The 25,140-nt window shown below is 38.6% G+C and overlaps 1 protein-coding gene across 2 annotated transcripts; it reads left to right on the forward strand.

Annotated features, from left to right (window-relative positions):
• Nucleotides 1–25,013, forward strand: LOC306893594 (cytohesin-3). 2 transcript variants are annotated; one of them, XM_079455527.1, is made up of 13 exons: nt 1–315; nt 14,038–14,120; nt 14,930–14,994; nt 15,380–15,446; nt 15,773–15,891; nt 16,189–16,269; nt 16,830–16,942; nt 17,497–17,645; nt 18,373–18,484; nt 21,625–21,701; nt 21,865–21,936; nt 22,025–22,179; nt 23,014–25,013. In XM_079455527.1, exons 1-13 carry the CDS (start codon nt 297–299, stop codon nt 23,084–23,086), a joined length of 1,185 nt encoding a protein of 394 aa, XP_079311653.1. In that variant the 5' UTR covers nt 1–296; the 3' UTR covers nt 23,087–25,013. The 2 variants fall into 2 exon arrangements, with proteins under 2 accessions (XP_079311653.1, XP_079311652.1); XM_079455526.1 differs by lacking the exon at nt 1–315 and adding an exon at nt 10,989–11,118.
• Nucleotides 25,014–25,140: the final 127 nt, after the last annotated feature.

A 25,140-nucleotide genomic window follows, 5' to 3' on the forward strand; every position in this document is an offset into this window, starting at 1 on the left:
GGGGCGTGCTGTGGTCGCTGTGAAACGCAGACGCTCGTGTGTCTCGAGCGTTTATTCCGCTGCGTGTTATTGAACCGCAGCAGTGGCTAAACGCGCCCGGTCCTCTCTTCACAAACACAGCGGCTTTGGGATTTACGCGAGGATTTAAAGAGCATCACTTCATGCAGCGTTTGCCTAAAACAGGACGCACACGTGAATGCAGCATTTAAAGGGCTTGTTATAAAGAAGAATATATCTGTATCCGGAGCGCGTTCCCGTCACATCATCGTTTCATCATTTTACATTTATCCGCAGACATGGACGAGGACAACCAAGGTGAGAGTTGCGGGTTTATAATGTATCGATATCGGCTCACGTGATCGAATTATGGGTTCAGCTTGACACAGATGTATCAATAGAGACCCAGCATTGCATTCATTGGTCCTTTACTTAGAACAACCACAAAACAGCAAACAACACGATACTGCTTTAGTTTGTACATAATGCTTATGAAAACGCTTCGCAATATGACTTTTTAATGGTTTTCATGGTTATTTTGTCATAGTGTTTTAAACAAACAGAGCAGGGATAGACCATAGAAATGGATGATCACGTAGCTTCTGAACTGTAAGAGTTGTTTTTTTATTCGGAGAGCAATAACACATAATATTAAAGATCCAGACTCAGATGATCTTAAGGGTGAAATAGTCTTGGATTTTGCATTTACAGCTGCAAATCTGCTCACGTGAATCAGCCTGTTGACCACTGCTCCACCAGTCCAATGAGAAACTTCAGTGGCTGCAGGTGCAACCGTCCGTCTGTGTTACATCACTTCAGTTTGCCAATGTTTGTCTTAAGGGTCTGAGCTGATTGATTCCATGTAGCCTTGTCAAAACCATCATCCTCCATGCTGGGGTTCAAAAGGTGCACATTTTCCCAACTTTTACAAAGTATCTCTGGCTGAGTGTTGCCATCGGGGGTTGATCTATAAATAAAGTTTGACTGTAGTTAAATTGCATTGATCAGCTTGAAACCAATATTAGGGTTTTTCAAAGCTTCCTTGCCAAAAAGACTAGTCATTTGTTTTCCTGAAGATCTTGGTGATGGTTTTCCATGCGGACCTCACCATCAAGAAAAGTTGCGAGTGGTTGCCAGGGTTTTGCTATGTGGTTGCAACGGTGTTGCGGGTGGTTGCTGGGACGTTGCTATGTATTCTTTTACTGTTTTAAGTTTCTGGCAAAATTGTTGCAATGTGTGGGTGATGTAGGTGGTTTCCAGGGCATTGATATGTGGTTGCTTTAAGTGTTTGTGTCTATTAAAGCATTGCTACACGCTTGCGTGATCTTACTCTTAACATCCCACGGCAAACACAATCTCTCATATTGAGAATGGAGTGTTGTCTGCATGCCTCCCCATCACATATAATCCAAAAATATTGTGTTCATGTGCTGTAATATTTCAAGTGGTGTTTTGCTCACACTAAATCAAAATGTTTAAGGCACATGCAAACATCATCCTGTCTGCTCTTTGCAAGCACCACATCATTGTGGTTTTTGGTGTGTTTTGGGTAGGTGGTTATGTCAGATTGAAGTCAGCTCTTCGCTCCTCTGAGTGAGATCTGCTCTATTCCGTGCTGGTTCCTCTGGACCCGCTGTCGTCCCTGCCAGGTTACAATAATCAATGCTGTGGTCCTCTGTGGGGATCACCGATACCGTTTTTCCACCAGGGCTGGAGTTGGAGCCTGGCACTCGTTTAGAAACGGTTCAGGGTTTCCACTGGCAGGGAGCAGAACCCTCTACATCACCAACATGTGACCAGAACCATTCGGGGCATAGACATACACTATATATATATATATATTACCTAGATGCCTCATTGTCCGGTGGATCGTACGGCAACACCGCTGCCATGTTGGTGAGGGCAGAAACCGACTACAAAGACATACGAGTGAATGGTGGAGCCGCAGTTTTATGGATAAAAACAAAACATTGTATTAGTGTCTGAACTAATTCAATACTTTTCTATTTATGTTTAGTACAGAAATGTTTTGGCTCCAGTCAAAGATGGTTATAGACATGAAAATGTATTTATTGTCATACGGAACTGTTAAAACTCAGGCTTGTCAAGCACTCACTTAGGCTTAATAAATGTGTACACATCGCCTAATGTGAAATAAAGTTATATTAAATCACATAATCAGAACACAGCTCATTCACTTTAAAATCCTTAGAAATATCTGAACAATGCATCTTTAATGTATGACTATGTACTGCTATTTCACAAATATAATGCACGGCAGTGTTATTTGTTTTACCCTATCACATACGTCATGTTTTACTGCTGTAACGTTTTTACCTGAGTAATAAAAGAACATCCTTTATTTTTGAAAATGTCAAAAATTGCTACAGAAAAAGCCATTTCCACAGTAAAAAGTTGGCAAATACTATCGAGATATGAAGCGTATAATATAAACGTGATTGTGCTTTTGATGTCAAAAAAGTGCAGCTCTCCCATTGGGTTGAGTGGTCTTTTAGTGCACTGTTGCTCTCACTAATATGGCGGCGCCGTTGATCTATCACAGCGACGGACCAAAACGGCCAATGATCAAAGTATTTATTATGTCTATGAATCAGAGTATAAGTTAAGCAGCATTGTGCTGTTAATATTCAGGATTTTAACCCGACAGACGATAATGGCTGAGAAAACCCATAGACTTGTATTCTCAAAAAGACTTTCTGTAAATCTGCCTAAGCAGGTTTGGTGGCCCTAGCTGGTTTAAGCTGATCTCTATCCAAATGCTTTTAATGAAACCACCGCATGGAATCCCCTCAGGAAGTGTTGTTAGACTTCATCTTAACAAGAAGTTTAGTAATGCAGGTATTTTTGGATATTCATCCTAGTTGTTTAATTCATCAATTACTTGTTTATGTTGGATGGCTGAAATCCACACGCCTGAAAACCAAAACCTGATTTCATATTTCTTAACAGAAATTTTGGATTGTGACTGTATAATTGTCCACACTTGAAACAACAGAGATCAGATTAATGAGCGACAGCGTGCTGCTAAACATGCCAACAAACAGCCAGGCATGCACATTGATAAATTCGCATATGTTTATCAAGTTCAGGAAATGTGTTTAAGTGTCTTTGCATCCAAGCATTTGCTGTTACCTGGACCCCATTCACTTGCATTGGCATGTGGCACTTCTACATTAAAAGTGAAGGGGGTCGGGTGCTGTTCTGTTACCGATCGTCTTTTGTGTTCTGCAGAAGAAAGTCTTAATGGTTTGAAATGACATGAGGGTGAGTAAATGATGACAGAATTTAAATTTTTGGGTGAACTATCACTTTAAGTGTGATTAAAGGGTAACTCCACACAAAAATGAAAATTCTCTCATGAATTACTCACCCTCTAGTTATTCCAGACATGTATAAATTTTTTTGGTTCTGTTCAACACAAAAGAAGATATTCTGCGGAATGTAGGTTCTAGGGGAACCTTTTACTACCATATAAATTGTTCCTACTATGGCAGGCAATGGTGCTTTAAAACTGTTGGTTGCGAACATTATTTCAAAATATAGAGTGATTCATGACAGAATTTTCATTTTTGGGTGGAGTTACCCCTAAGGGCTGTGATAAAATATAACAACATTTACAGTACTTACACAGTAGATTCATTGGTTCAATTCCCAGAAACACACATATTGATAAAAAGTGTATTGCCTGAATGCACTGTGTGCTGTATTAGATAATGCCAAAAAGCACAAAAATAAACATACACAGTACACACAGATATAGGAGAAAATACTTGAGTTATTCATGTGGACAGAACTTTAGTTTGATCATTGTACTTAATAGTAAAAAAAGATTAAAATGTATTTATGAACTGAAGAATAATAGGATTTATAATGCAATCCAACTCTGGGGTTGCAATTTCTTGTCTTTTCTGTAAAGCACACATGTGATAGAGTGAGACCTCAAGGCATCTTGAGAAATGTTTTAAAAGTTCAACTTCTTTTAATTCTTGTCCAGGGCTTTAAAAATTTGCACTGTTTTTTTACATTCAAACATTAGAACACAGGCATTATTTCGCATTTGTTTTATGTGTTTTCTTTATACTTCTAAAGTCTCCCCAACATTCAATAAGACCTTTTTGTTCACTCAGATAACAAATATCCCAATTTTTTTGGGCAGTTCGTTTGACTAAAAATACGAACACATGGAACAGGGTTAACAATTTGAGAATGCAAAAATTAGAAACACATTTGGACAAATAATACAGCAGTTTCAGGAATTCATGTTGGCGTGAGGAAAACTGAAGCCTCTTTTCATCGCTCCTAAAGGAAACCAGACTGCAGACGAGTCTCTGGAGTGTTGGAGCATGTGGCAAAATGCATTCCAGGGAAAATAGAGAAGCTTTCTTTTAAAGATGTGAATTTTTCTCTCATGGAGGAATGGGTAGAGACTAGAGGTGAAGTGAAATACATTATGTAAGATATCACAAATCGTTAAACCCGATGTTGGAGCAGGAAAAGGTGTTTTCTATAGTCTTGGACAACAGGTCTCATTCTTTGCTTCCGCTATTGTGTGGGCTTCTGTTCTCCAGTATTTGTCCTCATAAAGAGATTCGATTTGGAAAACCTGAGCGGCCAAATGTAACATGCTATGAATATTGCGCACTTTTAGCAACTGCTTAGCAATGTGCTGTTATTCACCTCTAACACTGTACCAAATCCAAAGCTACATGCTTAAACACTCGGGACACCTTAGGAGCTGCATAGGAGAACCCTGTCAACCATCCCACAACATCCTGGTAATAGCATGACAACCACCCAGCACCCTTATAGCCAGCAAACTCCTTGACAACTATCCACAACACCCTGTTAACATCACAACAACCACCTACAACATTTTGGTAACACCATGGCAACACCCTGACAACCACCCACAATTTGGTTACGCAGTGACAGTGGTAACACTCTGTAGCATTGCAGTGTTTTGCTGAAAAGTACAAAATCCAAATTCAATTACTTTCGATTCTCACCATCTGATGTCTCAGGCAGGTTTCTGGTCTGTCAGTTACATTGAGTTTGTTTGTATGCAAATTATGCTGGTTAATGGTTTTTGTAAGTCAAAAGTTTATTTAGATTTTCACGTGACACACTTCCTGCGGTTATCAATGCAGTTACTTGTGTGCTGCCTTTCTGCCTGTTAGGAGGAAGTTCTGATAAAACAGGACAATCCGTAGTCAGACGCAGCAGCTTTTCAGTCATTTTACAAACAGATATGAGCTTTCACATGTTTGTGTTTGACTGTTTTGATTTGTGAAATCTTAAAGGGTTGTCATATGCTTTGTATAGCTCCACCTCAAAACAGGGTCATTGTAGTGATCATAGTGTGTTTCACAGAATAAGGTTTAAAACAGACCACACGAATACGTAGACCAATGTGTATTATGTGATTATATTGTCGTTCTCTGCTGAGATGATTAAATCATGTCAAATGCATGTCTGTCAGTATTGGGATTAAAAGATCCATCGGTCTGTGGATTCTCTAAAGACACTTAAAACTCTTAATGCTGAGCATACCGTATTTAGGGATGGGTATCATTACGATTTTAGCAGGAATCACTACTACTGTGATCTGTACTTTAGAGATAATTACTCTAATGGTACTCTAATGCGTTTTATTTAATTATTCATACAAAAAAACTAAGGAAAATAATTAAAGAATAGAATTACACTGCTGTAAAGATTTATAAACACATGTTTATTAGGTGCAATTATTTCTCAATTTATTAAATTACATACAAAATAACGGAATAGGTGTCTGTATTCACAAAATATTAAATAGATAGGCTGATTTTAAGTATTTAAGAAAAAATAACCCGAAAATGTGTTGATTGTGTAGACCTTATCTACTTTCACCATAGTGAAATTAGCAAATGTTTTAAAAGCAGAGACACAGGTTGCTAGTTAAAACACCTCGTCCATTTTGGGAGACACTCTGTGGTGTTTAGCCAGGCTGCGTGCTTAAAGGAATTGTTCACTTTCAACTTACACTTTCATGATAATTTACTCATCCCGTTGTCATCCAAGATGTTTATGTATTTTCTTTTATAGTCAAAAAAAGATTTAGGTTTTTGATGAAAACATTCTAAGATTATTCTCCATGTAGTGGACTTCAATGGACTCCAAACGGTTCAAGGTAAAAAGTTACAGTTTCAGGGCAGCTTCAAAGGGCTTTAAATGATACCATTTTCATAAACATCTTCGATGACAACAGGGGAGTAAATTATCATGAAAATGCATTTTCAAAGTGAACAATTCCTTTAACTGTTAAAAAGTGCAAGATAAAGTTTATCTAGCCATAACATATAAGAAATGGATTTGTTTTTTCCCTGTACTGAAAGTAGAATGGAAATCATCACTGATCCAGTCTTTCATTTCAGAATGTCGTGTTATCAGTATTTACATTACACATACACACATATTCAGGCATTTTGAGCAAGCAACGTGACACATTTATTTATTAAATGACAAAAAACACATGATACAGATACAAAACCAATAAAAAGTTAACAAATATTCCAAGTGTACCAAGGTCAAACGATCAATTTATTTGAGGAACAGACACAAAAGCGATCACCATCTGCTGTCTTTTGTTTTCTACTGTTTCCCGATGTTCAAATCTGGCGCCAAGCTACGTTAGCCTTAATAGTGAGATATAATTGGCTTTCGTCTGTCTCATGACAGACAGCGTCATTGCGTCAGCGTCGAGTGTGAAATGCTATTGGCTCTAGTTACAGATTACATAATTCTAATGTTCCGGTTTGTTTAAAGATGTGTTTATGTCCGTTCCTAGAGTTCCTCGTGTAAAGTTATTGCTTGGCTTCAGTTCAGAAGATTCGCAACATAGCTTGTTTGTTATACATTTATACTGTTTTGTTCATTTTATGGAATAAATACACGTGACTGTACTTTTACTCGTGTGTTGTGTTTAATGGTTGATAAGTGGTTTGGTTTAGGCTAAGGGGAGGAATTGGGGTTAGGTGCTCTTAAAATATCTTTGAATCCATAAACATTAATTAAACCGTTTATACTTTTACAAATGCCAAAATAAATGCAGCTTTATCTGACTGCACAAAATGGCATGGTGTCGTTTTCATAACAATTGCTTGAGGGTGCTTAAATTTAAAACGTGAACTGTTGTCGTAATTCTGTTGACCTTTTGAGTCTTTTCTACTTTGAGGACAGGCTGGTTTAATACAAGGTTTCGGTACCTGACATGCTATTAGGTGCAGAACATCAATCACCAGTAAGTTATTTTCTGAAATCAGTACATAACATGTACATAACAATATGCCAGTTTGTATACAGCATGTCCCATTACCTTAACCCAGAAGTGTTCAGTATGCTCACCTGACCTGCATTTTTGGCCAGTAAAGGTGTGTGTGCTGCTTTCAGGTTTGAGTCAGTGCATAGCAGTAATCAAGGGCTTTACCTGAGTTACGTCACCCACTGAGGTTCTTGTCACAGATTCAACAGTACAGTACCCTCAACAGTCTGCTGCTGGTGGAGATTAGTACAGTAGGTCTGTATTAATGCTTTGCGGTGTTGGTGAGCTGGTTATTATAGCATTAGGTACAACAAACTCTGTGTGACACACTGTGCACTTAAACATCAACCAAGCAGTTGGCACCACTAGCCCTGTGGTTAGTGCACCAACATATAGTGCCAATGCACTTGCTGTCTAACCAAAGTTCGATTCCCATCTCAAGCATTCTTTGCTTGCCCCACTCCCATGTCTCAACTGTCCTTTCAAAATAAGGCAGAGAAAGCATGCACCAACCTGCAGACAATATAAGAAAATATAAATGTTTTGCTACAGCAAATATCTCTGGTGCTATTATTCCTGTTAAAGGTTAATAATTTGACCAAAAGGTCCATTCCAAAGTATTACAATTTTGGCCTAATAATATCTCAACCCAGACAGGTATGAGGGTAATGATATCAGTAGGAAGTCTTGTGAACACAGACCAACAGATTATCTCCATTAGCTCACTTCATCATTGGCTCGGATCTCTTCCTTTACAACATCTGCACAGCTAGACTTACACTGACAATGCTCTCCCTAGTTTATACGTAGACCCCAAAGTCCCACGGAAACTGAGGCCAGAGGGAGAGTTCAATTCTCTAAGAATTAATAAACCCACCATCAGAGCGACTGAAGAATGTCCTTAGAAACAATAAAAACTGTCCAGGACCGGATGCTGGGCCCATTTTGGCTTTGCAATCCCTTCACATTCAACAGAGCATTTGTAGTGATACTCCTTCTCTCTGTCCAGATGTGGTGTGTCTGGACAGCCGGGGCCAATATAAACAGGCCTATTAGGGGTCAGTTTGTCTAATTCGTGCCTTTCTATCAGACGGATCATTTCCTGTGTGAGTCATCTCAGGCCTGAGGGGTTTCAGAGAAGACGGCTCACTCTCTGCTCATCTTACTGACTGCACTTTGACGCCCATGCAAACACAACACGCAGTGCAAACGCAACCTCAGACTTTGTGTTATATTGGACTGGATTCGTTCTATCACCAGAAGGAATGTGTTTTTCATTTTTGGAAATAAAAATACTTCAACTGAAGGAAAGATTCAGATGCATACCCTGCCAAATATCCATCTGGCCTTAATAATACGGATTGAATGCTCTCGGTTAGACATGTAATCACCATTTTTAGAGCCGCTGCTTTAAAATGTAGGTCACAACAAGGTGACTCCATAGATTGAGCGAGCGTAACTTGGGATGGTCACCTGAAAATACCCAGTATGTGCTTTTAGCATGTGCAACTTTCGATTTACGGCAACTGGACTTGACAGTTTTATGTTTTCTTTGGACAATAGATTTTTTGTTGGAAAGTAACGTTGAAGGACTTTGTAGGCTATTGGGATTTGTTTCCTTGTTTATTGTGACTTCTGAACTTCTGTGCATCATACAGCCCAACACAACTGTTTTGTGAGGTGGCTTTATTCATATGAATTTGTATAATCTTGTTTTGTTTTAGGACAATATCGCAGCAGCAGGGTGGGGCTTTATTACAGCTTTTTCTAATAATTATATGATTTTGTATGACTCACATTGTACAAGTTCATACCAAAGAAAATAATCTGAACAATCACACAATCTACAAAATCAGATCCATCCTTTCGTGTCCATCCATCTTGCAAGAGTTTTCCATAACGTATCTTTGTGTTTGTTAATCTAATGATGCACTCGGATGTCCTCATGTAAAGTGTAATGGATGCCATCGGGATGCAGATGTGGGCTGCACTGAAGCTCACTGATGGAGGTTCATGCGACTTTAATTTCACATTATTAACCAGATGCTGAAAGTGAGGAGTATACCAGCACGAGACATCAGATGCAAGCAGAAGCTCTGATTATATGAGAAACATCACAGAGCCTCTGCCAGAAACACAAATCTCATTTGTGAACTGGAGCATGACACAGGATGAGCTAAAATTTGTGCCGTCAGGATATTTCAGCTATAGGAAAAAGAAAACTTTCTTTTTAAAGTCGCTTTCGAAATGAACTCAAGATGCTAGCGTGAAATGCGGGCGAAGAATGGGACATTGTGAGGGTCCGAGGTTTCTTTGCAAAAAGGTTTTATTGAGTTACAGGTGGAGTTAATTAAATAGACTAGTGTCAAGTCAAGTCAGCTTTATTTATATAGCGCTTTTTACAATTTTCATTGTTACAAAGCAGCTGTACAAGAAACTATTGACTATAAGTAAAACATAAAAGGTTATGGAAGTCAAAACACAGTTCAAATATCAGACACACAATAAATTCCTATATGCAGTGTTAATTAAATAGTGTTAATTAGTGAACGAAAAAGAGTAAGTGTCAACTTTATTTTGGAATCTAAAATTCCAATATACATTTATTATGATTAAGTATATAAATTAAATAGTATCTTTTTCTTTCTCTTCTCAAATTATGTCTCCAATGACTTTTCCACTCTAATGGTTTGTACAGACTTTCATCACCACAATAGGGAGGCTCAGAGATGACGTATTTTTGTATGCAAACCCCGGAAGCGAGTTAGCATTTTAGGAGCTCCAAAGTCTATGGACTTTTGGTAAATTGCCTGAAATAAGGTCCGTGGTGAACAAAACCTCTAAATATTTTCACGTTTTATTCTATGACATAAAACGCACCAATTATAACCCAAACAGTGGTTGCTAATAAGTTGCCAAAAGCGACTACTTCCTGTGGCGGGGACGTAAGCAGCATCACACATATTAAGCTCACTTATAATGCAACATGGGCACAAATCTTTTCAAATGTATGTGCGGAGCAGTTACTTACCAGGGAACAAATTTGTAATAAAGTTTGAGGGAGTTGTCGGAGGCTTGGTGGAGGTGAAGTTGATATTGAGAGACCTTAAGTTTAGTCTGTTTATAGCATCGTGTTAGCTTTTTACTTGTGCTGATTGTATTTCGGCTTCAAAACATGTAAACATCATAAACCTTTGTTAGTCACAGGGCTTATTTTTTGCGATCTTCCAAAAGTCTCCTGGAAAAATGCTTAGCCTACAAAAATACATAATCTCTGAGGTACTGGATTCACCACAAAAGTTTTTGTCACATTTGTGCAACATTTCCATGCTGATGTATGCCATTAATTCAATGAATTGTCATGTTACTAATTCTTAAAAAAGTGACTGGATTAAACATGTGATATGTTCATGGTGCCGTTTGATGACCCATTTGCTTGTGCTGATATTTGATTTGACTGAGTCACGTTATTTAGAAGCAAGATGAATATGCTGTGAGTTTTTCATACCAACAGAACACACATGGCCTATATTTGAGATCACAAGATGAGCAAACATACCTAAAGACTGATGTTGTGTCAGAGCAGAGGTGAGCGAACCGGTTTTACCTGAACGGTTGGAATAAGTATGCAAACTATGTGCATGGTGAGTCGTGAGTGCTGAACGAAACTAGTATGGAACATAAACACACAGTCTACCCGCCATATCACACTCGCACCTGAATATATCAGCCCTCTTCTGATGTGATCTGCTCGACTGCTATGCCTCATAGAGAACAACAGACGTGGACAGAAAGTGATGGTACGTACTGCATAGATGATGAAGGATTTAAGATGTTTTTCTGTTGTTAAAGCGGGACTGGGTTGTTTTTTTAAAAGAGGGCCCCAGTGTGGCTTGTAAGTTGGTTACACTGTGATAAGCGTGACTGTGTTTTCTGTGCTTGGCATTGTGGCTGTTAGTCATCTAATCAGAACAGCAGATACATCCTCTTCATTGTCCTGAGGCAGTGCTGGAGAATATCAGGATCTCTATCTGTATTTATTACAGTAGACGTTCCCAGAGAACTACAGGGTGAAACCTGCAAATCATTCACAGAGAGATCAGGAGCATGTAACGTCCATATATGGTCGGTTTTGATTTCGTGTGAGCTATAAGAAGAAACACTGGTACCTATAAAGTTTTGACTTTATATTGTATACAGTTGCAGAAGTGACCAAAGGCGATGTCCTACTTTGAAAATGTACATCTTCAATCTTTATTTAAATATAGTATTTTTTGTGAAACATTTCTGTTTGTGTATGTCATTTTATTGAGATGTTGTTAAGCCCTCTGGGCAACCTGGTGTTGTATTAAACTGTGCTATATAAATAAAATATTTAAGACAAGCATTAATATTCGTGTTGCATCAGGAAAATAAAGCTCAGTTTTGAGAAGATGACCTGCTGGTTGAGTTGACTAATACTTTGAAGTTGAATTAACCCGAACTTTAAGGGCAGGTAACTTTTTTTAAAGTTGAACCAACATTTCTTTACAGTGAGAGATCAACAAAATATTTAGTTGTATTCAATGAATGGTTTATTTGTAGATAGCTGTGATTACAAATTTGCTGTGATGACATCATGAACACGCTAATTAGCACATGACGTCATGTTGCGACGTTTAGCGACTCTCAGGGCTGGCTTCTTCAGCTACTTATCATTGACAGTAGTTTGCAACACTGACTGTTGAATGAGGAATGTATCACTAGATTTCATTTTATTCCTACAATATTTCAGTAAGTGCTAGTTAGCGGGTTACCTTTACTAGTAGGGATACTGTATTTTCCCAATGCACACATAGGTGCTGATAAATGCCTGATGGGGTTACTATAGCAACAGCTGGATGTAACAGTTTTTGCATCAGATCCACAAACAATGGTCCTCATTATTTCACAATTTATTAGCTTAGACACCTTTCTGTGCTGTGCTTTAAGCTTGAGCAGTTTCAGCAGTCACAAGACAAGCTTTGAGCACAGCTGAAGTTTGGATTAAACTGTGCTGGGAAATAGTTTCACTATTTGATCCCTCTGTGCTGTTTCAAGAGTAATGAGATGTGTGTCTTGTCTTGTAACCGTAGTTCAGGGTCATTGTTTGTGATGTTTTTACCATAATGTGTTAACAACTTCGTTTTCGTATTGATACGTTCTAGACTGATCAAGGTACTGACATACGGCACACATTGCAACGCGACAACATAATTGAAAGCTTTCATGAACAAATCTAATGTGTTCATGTATCTCTAAATTGTGTTCTTAACATATATATTTATGCACTTGTTTAATAACTGAATAAGTTTATTGTAAACTTTAAATGATCAGCTTTTACATGATGGTTCTGTTACTTCTCTCTGTGAACTTGCTAGATCTGCAGATTCTTGTTATATATCACACAATGTTTTTTCTGTTGTGGAGGTCAGGCGTACCTCACACTACTGCTGCGTTCACAGATTGATTTATCTAAACCCACCAGGCAGTTTATACAGTTGAGCTGTCACAGCCATCACGTCGTGCAGCTCGTGTCGACACGCTGCCTGTGTTCTGTCTGGTAGAAGTGACCTATATACTAGTTTTCTAATTCAAATACTTCTCAGGCAGTTGACATTACCGTCACCATGTCATCAAGGAACCTTGTTTTGGCACGCAGATGTCCTTTCCCTCTACAACAAGTCCTGTTTCATGTCCCTGTGATTTCTGACACACAGTGGGGATTTGTCCCCGAGCTCAACAGCCTAACAATCAACGCCATTTTCCTCTCTCTTTCTCTGGCATGAGAATGTTTTCAGATGATGCAGGATTTCTGCGCAACAGACGTAGGTTTGCCTGTGGGGGATCTCTCAATAAACCCTTCTTTATTTGCCGTGCCAAAGACAACCCAGAAACCATTGTGTGCTGCCCGGATGTGGTTACTTAGCATCTTCGTTTTTGCCGTAGTGGAAAACATTCACATGTCCTTGAACTTTGAACTTCTCCGGCTTGTGTTGAAATGAGCAATGCAAAGGTCTGCAATGCCACCAGAAATTAGGAATTCTGTATTAGGATTGTCAAGAGAATAAGCAGTGAAGATGGAGGATGAAAATCAAAGCTTAGAACAGTGATACAGATGGGATTTTTCTTCCCATGCAATGGATACAGAAAGTTGGCAGAAAGAGAGACATAATTTGCTTCAGCTAAAATATACAAGTGACCTACTTCTTCCTCTAGCGGGCGGATGAAGCTTAACCATCCTTTGCGCGGTCTCCGTGTGCAAACGGGCCTGGTGTAGTTGATACATGCACCGCACCATCTAAAAGACACATCTGCTTTTCTACAGTATTGTTTGTACTAATAGCCTGAGAAAGGGATATGCTGAAAACAGACACACGTGAAAGTCCTCGCAGACATGCACAGTCTTCATTGCACCACGTGCTCTGTCAGTATTTAGGTGTAAAGTTCATGGCTGATGTGATTTCTGCTGTAGTTTTAGTCTGTTTATGCACTATCTGATGCATATTGTAAACCTAAATGGCAAGTTACGGTTTGGTCGGCCGTCTGTGTCCGTGAAGTTTGAATGCTGAGAGAAACGTTTGACCCACATTTGCAGTTGATTTGAATATGACCTCCAGCTCTTCAGTGTTGTTTTAGAGTTGACCGTTGCTCATATAAACACACATTTAAAGGTGTCCTGCTCTTGTGTTGTGATACAGTACCTGAAGACCTTTCCCTGGAAGAGAGAGAGGAACTGTCCAACATACGCCGAAGGAAAAAAGAACTACTAGATGATATCGAGGTGAGACTTTGTTGCATTATTGCTTCACATCATTTACAGAATATACCACGCCTACTATTTCTGCAGCAAGTAGTACTGTGCACAGTATGCATACTTTCTTTATGTCTGAAATGCCTTCAGAAAATAAAACCAAAACTATCATGTGCCAATACTCTACACAATACTTTAAAAGGCTCTTCGATACCATAGAAGAACCTTTTGGTTCCATAAAGAACCTTCAACATCTGAACAACCTTACTGTTTCACATAAAGCTCTTCATATTATAAACAAGTAAGAATGAGATGGTTCTTTGAGGAACCTTTGACTGAATGCTTCTTTGTGGAATCAAAAATGGTTCTTCTATGACATCGCAGTGAAGAACCTTTTAGGCACCTTTGTTTTTAAGAGTGCATCCCACAATGTAATGTGCCCGACTTACACTCACTCTGTTATAACAAATGAACCGACATATCAGTCAGAGTATTTACTGTGATTCCACGCTTTTGGCTATTATGAATCATTTTCATCTCCTTCTTAGATGCCATCCTTTAATTCATATGAAATGTTTAGGCAAGTATTTTTATATTCAAATGTTAAATTTTATCTTCTAACACGGGATTGAAAACATGCATCATTAAAGTAATACAAAGGATTTCTCTGACTCAATAAATGTATGTGTAAAAAACAATCAGTATTCAAATAGGACGTCACGTTGATAAACGATATTAACCACAACATGATGCGATATGTGATATGAATTTGAGTTTTTTATGAAACCACTGGACTGCTGAGGTGACTCTGTGTTTGACCAACTCTTTGTGTTTGACAGAGGCTGAAGTTTGAGATCGCTGAAGTCATGACAGAAATCGAGCAGCTCACGTGTGTTGGCGAGAGGTGAGTTTTCAGCTGCGCAGAGAATGATGGGAAATGTTTTCCCATGGATCAAGCGAAGCTCTTTGACGTCACACCTTGCCTCGCTCATCTGTCCTCATGTAGACATTAGTTTAGAGCTCTGTTCAGAGTGTCGCCTGACCTGAAACCAGATGAGAAAAGTCTGTTTGTGCTTATGGCTGTATGGATTAAAGGCCTGTTAGACCAAGAACAATAACTATAATAATGACTACTTTATACCTGTGTCCACACCAAAAGATGAAAAACTTTATTGTTTATTCTAAGCATGTATGCTCCAGATTCACATGTAACACGCATGAGCCCTTTTTCAAATCATGAAGTATCAAATAAATCCTTAGACATTCTTACACTTAACTTTTGTTTACAGCAAAACAACGCAGAGAAACAAACAAATTGCAATGGGAAGAAAAAAATTCAACATGGACCCCAAAAAGGTAAGTTTTTGTCATTGATACACTACCCTGAATGTCTAAATATGTATAATTTCATCCACGTACATGAAATTGATCAAACCGTCTTAACCTCAATCTCAAAGTTATTGTTCTGAGCAATAAATGTTGCGACACTTTTTTAGTTTGTTCCTGTAACTCAGTTGGTACATTAGAGCATTGTGTTAGATTCCCAGAGAACACATTATACTGAAAGCCTGAACAATACTGTAAGTTGCTTTGGAAAAAATTGTCTGCGAAATGCATGAGCGTATGCGATTTCCCTGACGTTTATAAAGTTAAAGCAAATATCTTGTAAATGAAATCTTCAGGGGATTCAGTTTCTTCTGGAGAATGACCTCCTGCAGCAGACCCCCGAAGACATCGCACAGTTCCTCTATAAAGGCGAGGGCTTGAACAAAACCGTTATTGGGGATTACCTAGGAGAACGGTAAACCTCTTCTGTATTTTGTGTGCTGGATTCATGACAGAAATCAGAAATGGATTTAGTGAGCTGAACGGCAGCTCAGAAATGCAACACGTGTTCCTCTGGAGAACAGGGAGAACCTGTTGAAATGTGACTTGTCAAAACAGCAAGATTTCATGATGCATAACCCCACATATAAACACTCAAAGTCGCCCGCAAAGACTGTTCCCAAACATCTGGGAATGTGGATTTGTTTTTCTTTAAAGACAAATAATCAATCTTGATTTACAGAAGGTCCTGTGTTTGTGTTTTTTCTCATAGCGATGACTTCAACATCAAAGTGCTTCAGGCTTTTGTGGAGCTTCATGAATTTGCCGACCTCAACCTCGTTCAGGCTCTGAGGTGAGAAAGTCCAACACAGAACAATTGTTTGTAACTCATAATTATTCCAAAAAAATGTAGAAATATGATATAGTTTCAATATTGTTTATACTTAAACATGTCCACAAAGGACAAATAAGCATTTACAATTAAAGAATTTCTACAATTAATATATTTTGCATTGTCATATTTTTGTAATTATAATTTTACCCTAAATATGTTAATGTAACAAATACATTATTTAACTTTTTTCTTACTAGAATTTCATATTAGGCAAGGCAAGTTTATTTGCCAGTTTATATGCATCCCAGGCGTTTGCACATTACTTTGTGTTTAAATAAAGAATACAGTAATAAATCACCATTGAAAAGACAATATATAGAACTAGAGTTTAAGATTTATTATGGTATATATTATAGAAAGGATCATTTAAGGTGATTTGTGATGAAAACATTGTCACAGTGCAAATATATTATCTTCATGCAAAATACCATTTGTTGTTTCTTTTGACTTTGGGGTGAAATGTAATCTGGAGATTGATTTATGAATGATTTCATGATGGATTTGCTCTCTGCACACAGACAGTTTCTCTGGAGTTTCAGACTGCCTGGTGAAGCGCAGAAGATCGACAGAATGATGGAGGCGTTTGCATCCCGGTACTGCCAATGCAACCCGGGAGTCTTCCAGTCCACAGGTCAGATGGGATTTCAGCACAAGGACATATTGCCTTTATGCAGATATTTGAAAACAAAAATTTAAGCCATTACGAACCGAAGGTTGATAAACTGACACAAGTAATGAAGAACTATGTATGTACAACAAGGGCACACGCAAGTTTCTTAAATGTTTGATGATTGCTACCTTGTTCTAAAGCAAACCCATACCCCTAACCTAAGACTTGTAACTGTTAGGATTAATGTGACCAAACTGGTGGAGCTTTTTAGCTGTGAATATGAATATGTTAAAGTGATACAAAATCCACTCATATTTATCATATTTATTTATGTTGAGGTAATGAAATGGATAGTATGATGGCTGCTTTTTGCGTTGACCTGAACATCTCAAATGTTTCGAGTTTCAGTGTGTTAGCACACGACTGCAATCTGGCAGTATTTACAAAGGAACGTTTTTCCTGTCGTTGTCATTTTTTCCAACAGAATTCCAGACAGATGTCATGCTTTGGAGTACAAACAACAATCTTAAAGTCATTGTATTGTTTTAACTGAAGTCTGTTTGATGTGTTTGCAGACACATGTTATGTGCTGTCCTTTGCCATCATCATGTTGAACACCAGCCTTCACAATCCCAACGTCAGAGATAAACCCGCTGTCGAGCGTTTCATTTCCATGAACAGAGGCATCAATGAGGGAGGAGATCTGCCGGAAGAGCTGCTCAGGGTAACGCCTCTCATCACTGCAGCATCTTTTTATTTACAAAGCTCAAGTCATGTATTAGTCATTCATCCACTGATAACAGCTTACGTTGTGTTCTCATAATGACTTCCTCCCCTGTAAGAAAAAACAATATAAAAACAGATGATAGATATGGCAAGCCAAATTAGCTTTTAATCATTCTTGGCTTGCCGTAGTTATCTGGTTGAGGTAATAATGAAATTGTACATCCTGGAAAAACAGGTCATTAAAATATATTTACTTATGTCAAAACTGCTTTCTTTAAAGAAAGGGGAAGAGCGATTTCTTTATTATCTTAATATCACAGAGCTCTATTCCATAAAACAACAACTTTTCCATTGCACTTTAATAAACACTAAAAATAACTTTTATACTGTTGGTCATGTGACTGCAAAATACTTGTGCGTGACAGTGGTTAAAGTCTTAAAGTCATCATTTTCATACCCTTATGTCATTGAAGGTCCCTGTGGGTTTCTCTTTTCTCGAGAACCGAAATAGAGATTTTCTGTAAAGATGTTATCCATAGGTTTATGCTGTATCAGCCTGTTGCATGTTAAAAAGCCAAACGAAACTATCTACATGCTTTCTCAAACCATTTTGACCAGTTGATCACTTTTGGAGCTCTTTCCGTCTGACTGAACCTAAAGCTGCATGTGAGTATTGCAGTATTATCATCACTTATGTCCACGTCTCTCTTACTTCACCTCTACAGAACCTGTACGAGAGCATCAAGAGTGAGCCCTTCAAAATCCCAGAGGACGACGGAAATGACCTCACTCACACGTTCTTTAACCCGGACAGAGAGGGCTGGCTGCTTAAATTAGGTTGGAATCGCAAACATCAGCACCATATGAACAATCCTCTCACTAGTTTTTCCATTACCCGTAAAAATGCGCTAATTGAAACGTTTTCACGCTCGCATGAAGTGTTTTTTCAGGCAATACGATAAAGACATATTTCGCAAAACTGCAATGTTGCATGTTGTCATACCGCCTGACATAGCAGATTCAGAAACACATTTGAGCCTGTAGGTGGTGTCAATGAAAGCTGTGAAGAATAATAACTTTTCACATATCTGAGAGAGCAGAAGTACCCAGTGCCTTACCAACAGAGTAACAATGATTCATGGAGCATTTCTCATCTTCTCCCTGTCTGTCACGTCCCGTGGACAAATGTTGGTGAAGACAGGGATGATGTGTTTCTGATATCCCATCTGTCATCTCCCATTAACGTGTATTTGGATGTACAGTACGTGAGCGTGTGTTTGTGTATTGATGTCCTTCTTGTTTTCCCTACACACTTTGACCCCTGCCCTCATTTTCTGTCCTGTGACTGGCTGTCTCTGCAGGAGGTAGGTAACCAGGACAGATCTATCCCATCATTCCTTCATCTCAGCGTCCACTGTTTTTCACTCATCCTCCTCCTGTCTTGAGAATGTGGTCGCTCTGCTGTAAACGGCTGCCGCTGGGGTCAGAGGTCGCTTTTTATGTCACATGCTCTGCTGGCCCGGGACACACGCATTCCTGTTCCTCTGCGTAATGTCCCAACAGCATGTAAACTAGCTAATAATGAAGGTACACATTATACCCTCACAGTCATTATTTAGCCCCCCCTCGGCAGCTTGCAGCAGGGAGACTTTTCCACAGTTTTCAACCACTAAATATATCCTTGTTGGATTTGTGCGCTGGAAAATAGTTGTCTTCAGACGATGTGAACGGATTAAAACGACTAAGGCCCAAAGTTTGTTGCGATTTGACTCATTTTATGGTTTGATGTTTTGAAAATCACAACAGTGGTTCACACCTGGGGCCTCATTTATAAAACATGAAAAATCGCAAAATCCACAACGATGCAATCCTACGCAACATTCAAGAAACGAAACCCCTGGAATTGATATAGATCATAGATTGGTTCCTATTTTTTATAGTGTATTTAACAGCGTTTTCACAGTTTTGTGTTGTTGCAATTCAGCTGTACAGAAAACACTTTAAGTAAAAAAATGTTAAAGAAACAGTAATAAAAAATGAAAATGATCAAATGTACAGTATGGATGCTTCCAATCCATATAAAATGAACAATTCGCTATGAGCAAAAAATGCTAAATCCATCTTTCTTTCCGTTTGTATAACCCTCTTCCCCTCATGACCATCTCTGGCACTTTTCCCTCTGTCACACATGCCCACACAACATACAGCACATAAGAGACCCTGATCATGTAGGGACCATCAAAACCCTGCATGTGTTCATGTTGAGCAATGTCATTCACCCTCTCACCCTAAAGCCCTCCCGTCACATCTGTGAATGGCCCGCATTAGTGCTGTCTGTGTTTCTCTTACTTCATGACTCAGGTGTGAATAGAGACCTACAGATAGCACGATGCACTTTGTCTGTCCGTGGCGTTCAGCAGATGTCATAGATGTTCGTGTCAGTGGAGAGGGCTTGGCTGTTTTAGCTGAATACAGAGCTGGAGACTGCAGTTTGCTCTGGATGACTCCGAGGATTCAGCATAGCTGCTTGCCAAAAGACATTGCATTTAATTTGATCATAACATGCAACTGCAGTCCTCTTGTTACTGTTGGTCTTTTCTTTGTAAAGAACCGTTGCGTGAGTGTTTCTAAGATAAGGCTAACGCTGTGATGCAAGCTTTTCCTGACAAATAACCGCTCTGATCACATCAGCATCGCTCGCAGACATTTCTCTTTATATTTGCTGTGATCAGGAGTCTAGTTGGATTTGGTTTGTGGTCCAGAATATGAAGACTCAGACTCTGACACTTTTGGTTATATAAACATTTCTTTACTCCATGATGCTCCATCTCAACTGTTGAAGATCTTCAGTAATGATTAGTTCAATGTGACTACAAACAGAAGAATTCTATTGTGATATTTCCTAAAGGCGAGCCACATGGATCTCTGGTCAGGATGAAAATAAATGAATGACAATGTATTACATAACACAATGTTATCGGAAAACATTTCCTCAAACATATGTTCAATTTAAATGCTAAAACCTATGCAGGCTATAGACGTTTCATCGGACGCACATGCGCCTGAACCCCAGTTAACTTCCGGTTTGTGTTTGGCTAGTGTCTAATAATATAACTATTTATATTTAATTTGAGTTCAGGAAAAACAGGAAAACTGAAATGCTTCATAGACTAAAATGAAGAAAATAGCATAAGCAAAAAGTAAATAGTACACATTTGAAAATGTTGAATTTTCTTGCAATTAATAATTTTTTCGTAATGTTTAACACTTTGCCAACATCATCAAGGAATTTTAATATGGTGTTGTTAATGTATGATATGCTTGCATGGCAAATACTTAAAAATGTGTAGTTTTAATGGGTTTCAATGATGACATTTCTGTCCAAATGGACCTGAGTGTAAAAAAAACATTTATGAAAGCAAAACCGAGCAACATTTTTAAATTCCAATAATAATACCCACCTTTTGTGGTTTGACGTTTGGATAAACACAACCAAAACGACAAAGAAAACTGAAATGGACGGAAATGTCCAAATTGGCGCACAAGGGTTAAGTTGGGATCGCAAAAACTTTTTTTTTGTGTTGTTACGATGAAACCGTCTATATTTTAAAGATGAACAATGGTGACCTCTCGGGTTCCTCAGTTCCCTTGATCTGGGTTGTTTTTTAAGGCCTGGGATATCCTCACAACCCTAATAGAGAGGCAGTTCATTTGTCAATGAAATTTTGTATAATCTCTGGCTAATATATAATAAGAGATTATACATATGCTTGGTTATATCTCAGTTTAAGATGATATGGTGCCTGTAAAGTTGTTTTGAAACCAGTTTCCAGACACCATCTAAGCTTAAATGTCGTTGAAATAAAAGGGCCACTTTATATGTAATTGCTGCATTAATCGTTTCTTTGTTTGCCGTTACAATGAATGTCTTTGTTTCAGTTGTTTCATTGTGTTTTTCTCTGTCATTTTCTGTGCAGGCGGACGAGTGAAAACATGGAAGAGGAGATGGTTTATTCTCACCGACAACTGCTTGTACTATTTCGAGTACACAACAGTACGTTTTCTTTATTGTTTTCTAATGCTACAGTATGTCAATTTGTCACCAAATTTTGAAAAATGCGGATTGACACATCCTACTCATTTGACGTACAGATTTTTTACGTATGAACTTGTAATCGGGTGGTTGAAGTGTATTGATGTGTTTCTCTTGCCTACAGGACAAAGAACCGCGTGGAATCATCCCTCTGGAGAACCTCAGCATCAGAGAGGTGGAGGAACCCCGAAAACCTGTGAGTGATGATATCCTCCCTCCAAGAAACCCTTGAGCTGTACAGAATCAAGAAGTCCTTGTGCCTCATGTCGTGTCTCCTCTTGCAGAACTGTTTTGAGTTGTACAATCCAAACCATAAAGGGCAGGTGATCAAGGCGTGCAAGACAGAGGCAGATGGTAGGGTGGTGGAGGGGAACCACGTCGTCTACAGGATATCAGCACCCACACCAGAGGAGAAAGAGGAATGGATCAAATCCATCAAGTGAGACTTACAGTTGAGGAAGTTGTTGGTCCTTTAATATGGCTTCAAACCTCACATTACAACTTTTGAATACTCGCTATTTCACCAGTGTCTTGCACTTACTGTACCACAACTGAAGTTACTTTATCATTACTTATTTTGGCATCCTGTACCAAAGATAACCGCAACTTTTGTTTTTCTTCACGGTAGCCTACCCAAAAAGTATAATAATGATAATAATTGATTCTCATAGATGCTCAAAATTCTTCGAAAACATTCAAGCTGTGTAGTTTCAGAAGACATGGGGAAAGAAAACATTGCTATGATTTATATAGGTCTGTTATATTTGTATTTTCTTGCCGACTCGAGGTGTAAAACACAATCAGGTTTTTTTATTCAAAGGTCACAGTTGCTTTGGGGTCAAACATAACAGGAGGTTTAAAAGTACACTTTTTTTTTCAGTGAAAATTTTCAGTGGTATAAAAATATGTTTTTTAGTAGTGAAGTTTGTAGTCATCTCCTCGCTCACATGCACAGCATCCTGTGGTGGAGGATGAGCTCCACATCGTCCTACCTAACAAGATTTCTGTACTTGAAGCGGCATCAAATCGTCTACTTTGTGTAGCACTTATACGAACATCATTATAGATGTACCTTGTGTTGTGGACAAGCAAGAAACGGAAATCAAGCTCTGATAAAGCGTCAAAGGGGAAAAGTTCTGCTCTTTGAAACCATGGAAACCAAACTAGGTCACTGAAAAAACTATTTTCATGATGCAGTATAAGCAGGGCTGAATATAAATGCATTACCATATCAAAGATGCTCTCTAACATCTGCTTCATTTGGTTTCTTCAGAGCGAGCATCAGCCGGGACCCCTTCTACGACATGCTGGCCACCAGGAAGAGACGCATCGCCAACAAGAAGTGAAAAACGTCTTCCTTCCCGAAGCCCACACGCACCGTTTATGCCACCTTTTTGGACAGCCTTTGTGCGAGAGTGTGTGTGTGTGTTTAACGGTTTACAACAGCTGAAGAATTCAATGTTTATAGTTAATTTCTTGTGTTAAAAACACAGCTGTCACGGGCTGTTTGTGTTTGCATGGATGTTGGTTTGTGTATCTGGGCAAATCACTCAAGAGCCCGGAGTTTAAGAATTCTCACTTCTCGGAAAAGCCATTTGTTTCAGATGAGACGAGATCCTTTACAGTCGCTTACATTTGCAATCTCTTATGGTGCTAGAAGACTTCTGGTGTGTGTGACCTCACAGGAAGTTCAAAGAGATGTCGATGAGTTCTGTGCTAACGTGCGGTGCCAGTGTGGAGTCAGCTGGACTGATTTCATGGTGTTAGACTGAGAAATGACAAACACACATGTGTAGTGGAAAGTCCCCGTGAAACAGAAGTTGGGATCGTTTTTACTTCAGTATTCTGACGCATTTTCGAGTGAAAAGGAGTCAATGCGTTTTTTACTGCAAACTGATTGGATGTATAAAAACAGCTGTTGCATTTTTAAGGGAAACTGACAGCAGACTGACAATTGAAGGGGAGGAATTCACGGATGCTCGGCCCAAGCCGTCTAATTTCGGTCATTGAGATGGATCGTCATTTCAGGGCGGAAGAGCATTTTCAGATTTTAGATGAAGATTTTGAGGGTACAAACATTTTAAAAAGAAAATGACCCACATTGATAAGCTACTCACTATAAACTATAAATAAGATTTGTCATTTTTAATTTCACTGGGACTTTAAGAGACTGTTGTACATTACGATCCATTTAACCCTTTCCTTTCTGATCTCACGACACAGTCTCACAGGAATTTGCAACAGTGTCTATTAATTCATGTTTACTGACACGAATTTCCTCATTTTTTCGTGTCAGTCAGAACAACTTTTTTACGTGTCAACCGAGCTGGTGGACAATCGAATGTATTTGAATATATGATATATTTCATATGTATAAATATAACACGATGGGATATTCATACCTATTTTACAAGGTGGCTCATTCGTGGGAATTCCGATTCCCTACATGATATGTTTTCTTATGATTTTACTGTGACGTTAGGTTTAGGGGCAGGGTTAGGGGGGCCATTTATCATTGTTTTGCCACCTTGTGAAACTCCCGTTTTTTAGCTACATTTGCCTTTGGGGTGAAGTAAGGTGTGGGTTAGCCACATCCTAAAATATGTACGACTTCCGATATCAGGTTATAAATATATAAATGTAAATACACACGCAGTCTGTGTATTGAAAGTCGTGCTGAGTGACACGAAAAAATGAGGATATTCGTGTCCATGAACAGAATGAATAGATTCCAAATTTCGTGTCTATGCCACGAACTGCCTTGAGACTGGTTGGATCTCGAGTATAGAAGACTACCAGCTGTTGAAGTTGATGTTTTGATGTAATACGAATGAATTTGCTTGCCTTTGTTGTCCCTTTACAAGTGCAGTTGAAGCTTTTTAATTATTTATTTTCTTTGTAAACTTTTATTCGGCTCGATTGGTAAACTACAGATCTAAGTTATGTGTAAATACTGTAAACTTTTGTCATCTTTGTGTAAGTACAATCTGTCATATAAATCTACTGGTTCTCTATATAGCGTTAGGGCTGTCTGCTCAGTAGCCTTAAACTAATGTACTTCTGTCAGGGAAAATGACTTCGTCATTCTGGAAAATTAAGACTTTTTAAAAATCCAGTAGCAATTTATATGTGTTGTAAAATAAAAGCCCTGTCCAGGGTTATAATACTATCTTCAGTGCCCTTTGCGGCTTCAGATTACCTTTTATACATGTCTATATAAGCTATTGGTCATATTGTATATTAAATATGAATACATAAAGAATACATAAAGCCAAAGGTTTTGAGAGTGATCTTTGTTTGAATCACACTGGATTGAAAGAGATGTTCTTTTCTGTTGCCATAAAAAGTGTTTTCTGCCATTCTTATTTTGCATTCAGGACTTGTAAAAATAAGTTTCAGA

This window comes from Barbatula barbatula (assembly GCF_947034865.1).
Source record: "Barbatula barbatula genome assembly, chromosome: 5".
In the NCBI taxonomy this organism is placed as follows: Eukaryota; Metazoa; Chordata; class Actinopteri; order Cypriniformes; family Nemacheilidae; genus Barbatula; species Barbatula barbatula.

Coding starts and splice junctions, on each gene's coding strand:
- LOC306893594 (XM_079455526.1), top strand. CDS start 11,079: ATGCCTCATAGAGAACAACAGACGTGGACAGAAAGTGATG. Junction 15,447..15,772: donor TCAACATGGACCCCAAAAAG/GTAAGTTTTTGT, acceptor TGAAATCTTCAG/GGGATTCAGTTTCTTCTGGA. Junction 21,702..21,864: donor ACTATTTCGAGTACACAACA/GTACGTTTTCTT, acceptor TCTTGCCTACAG/GACAAAGAACCGCGTGGAAT.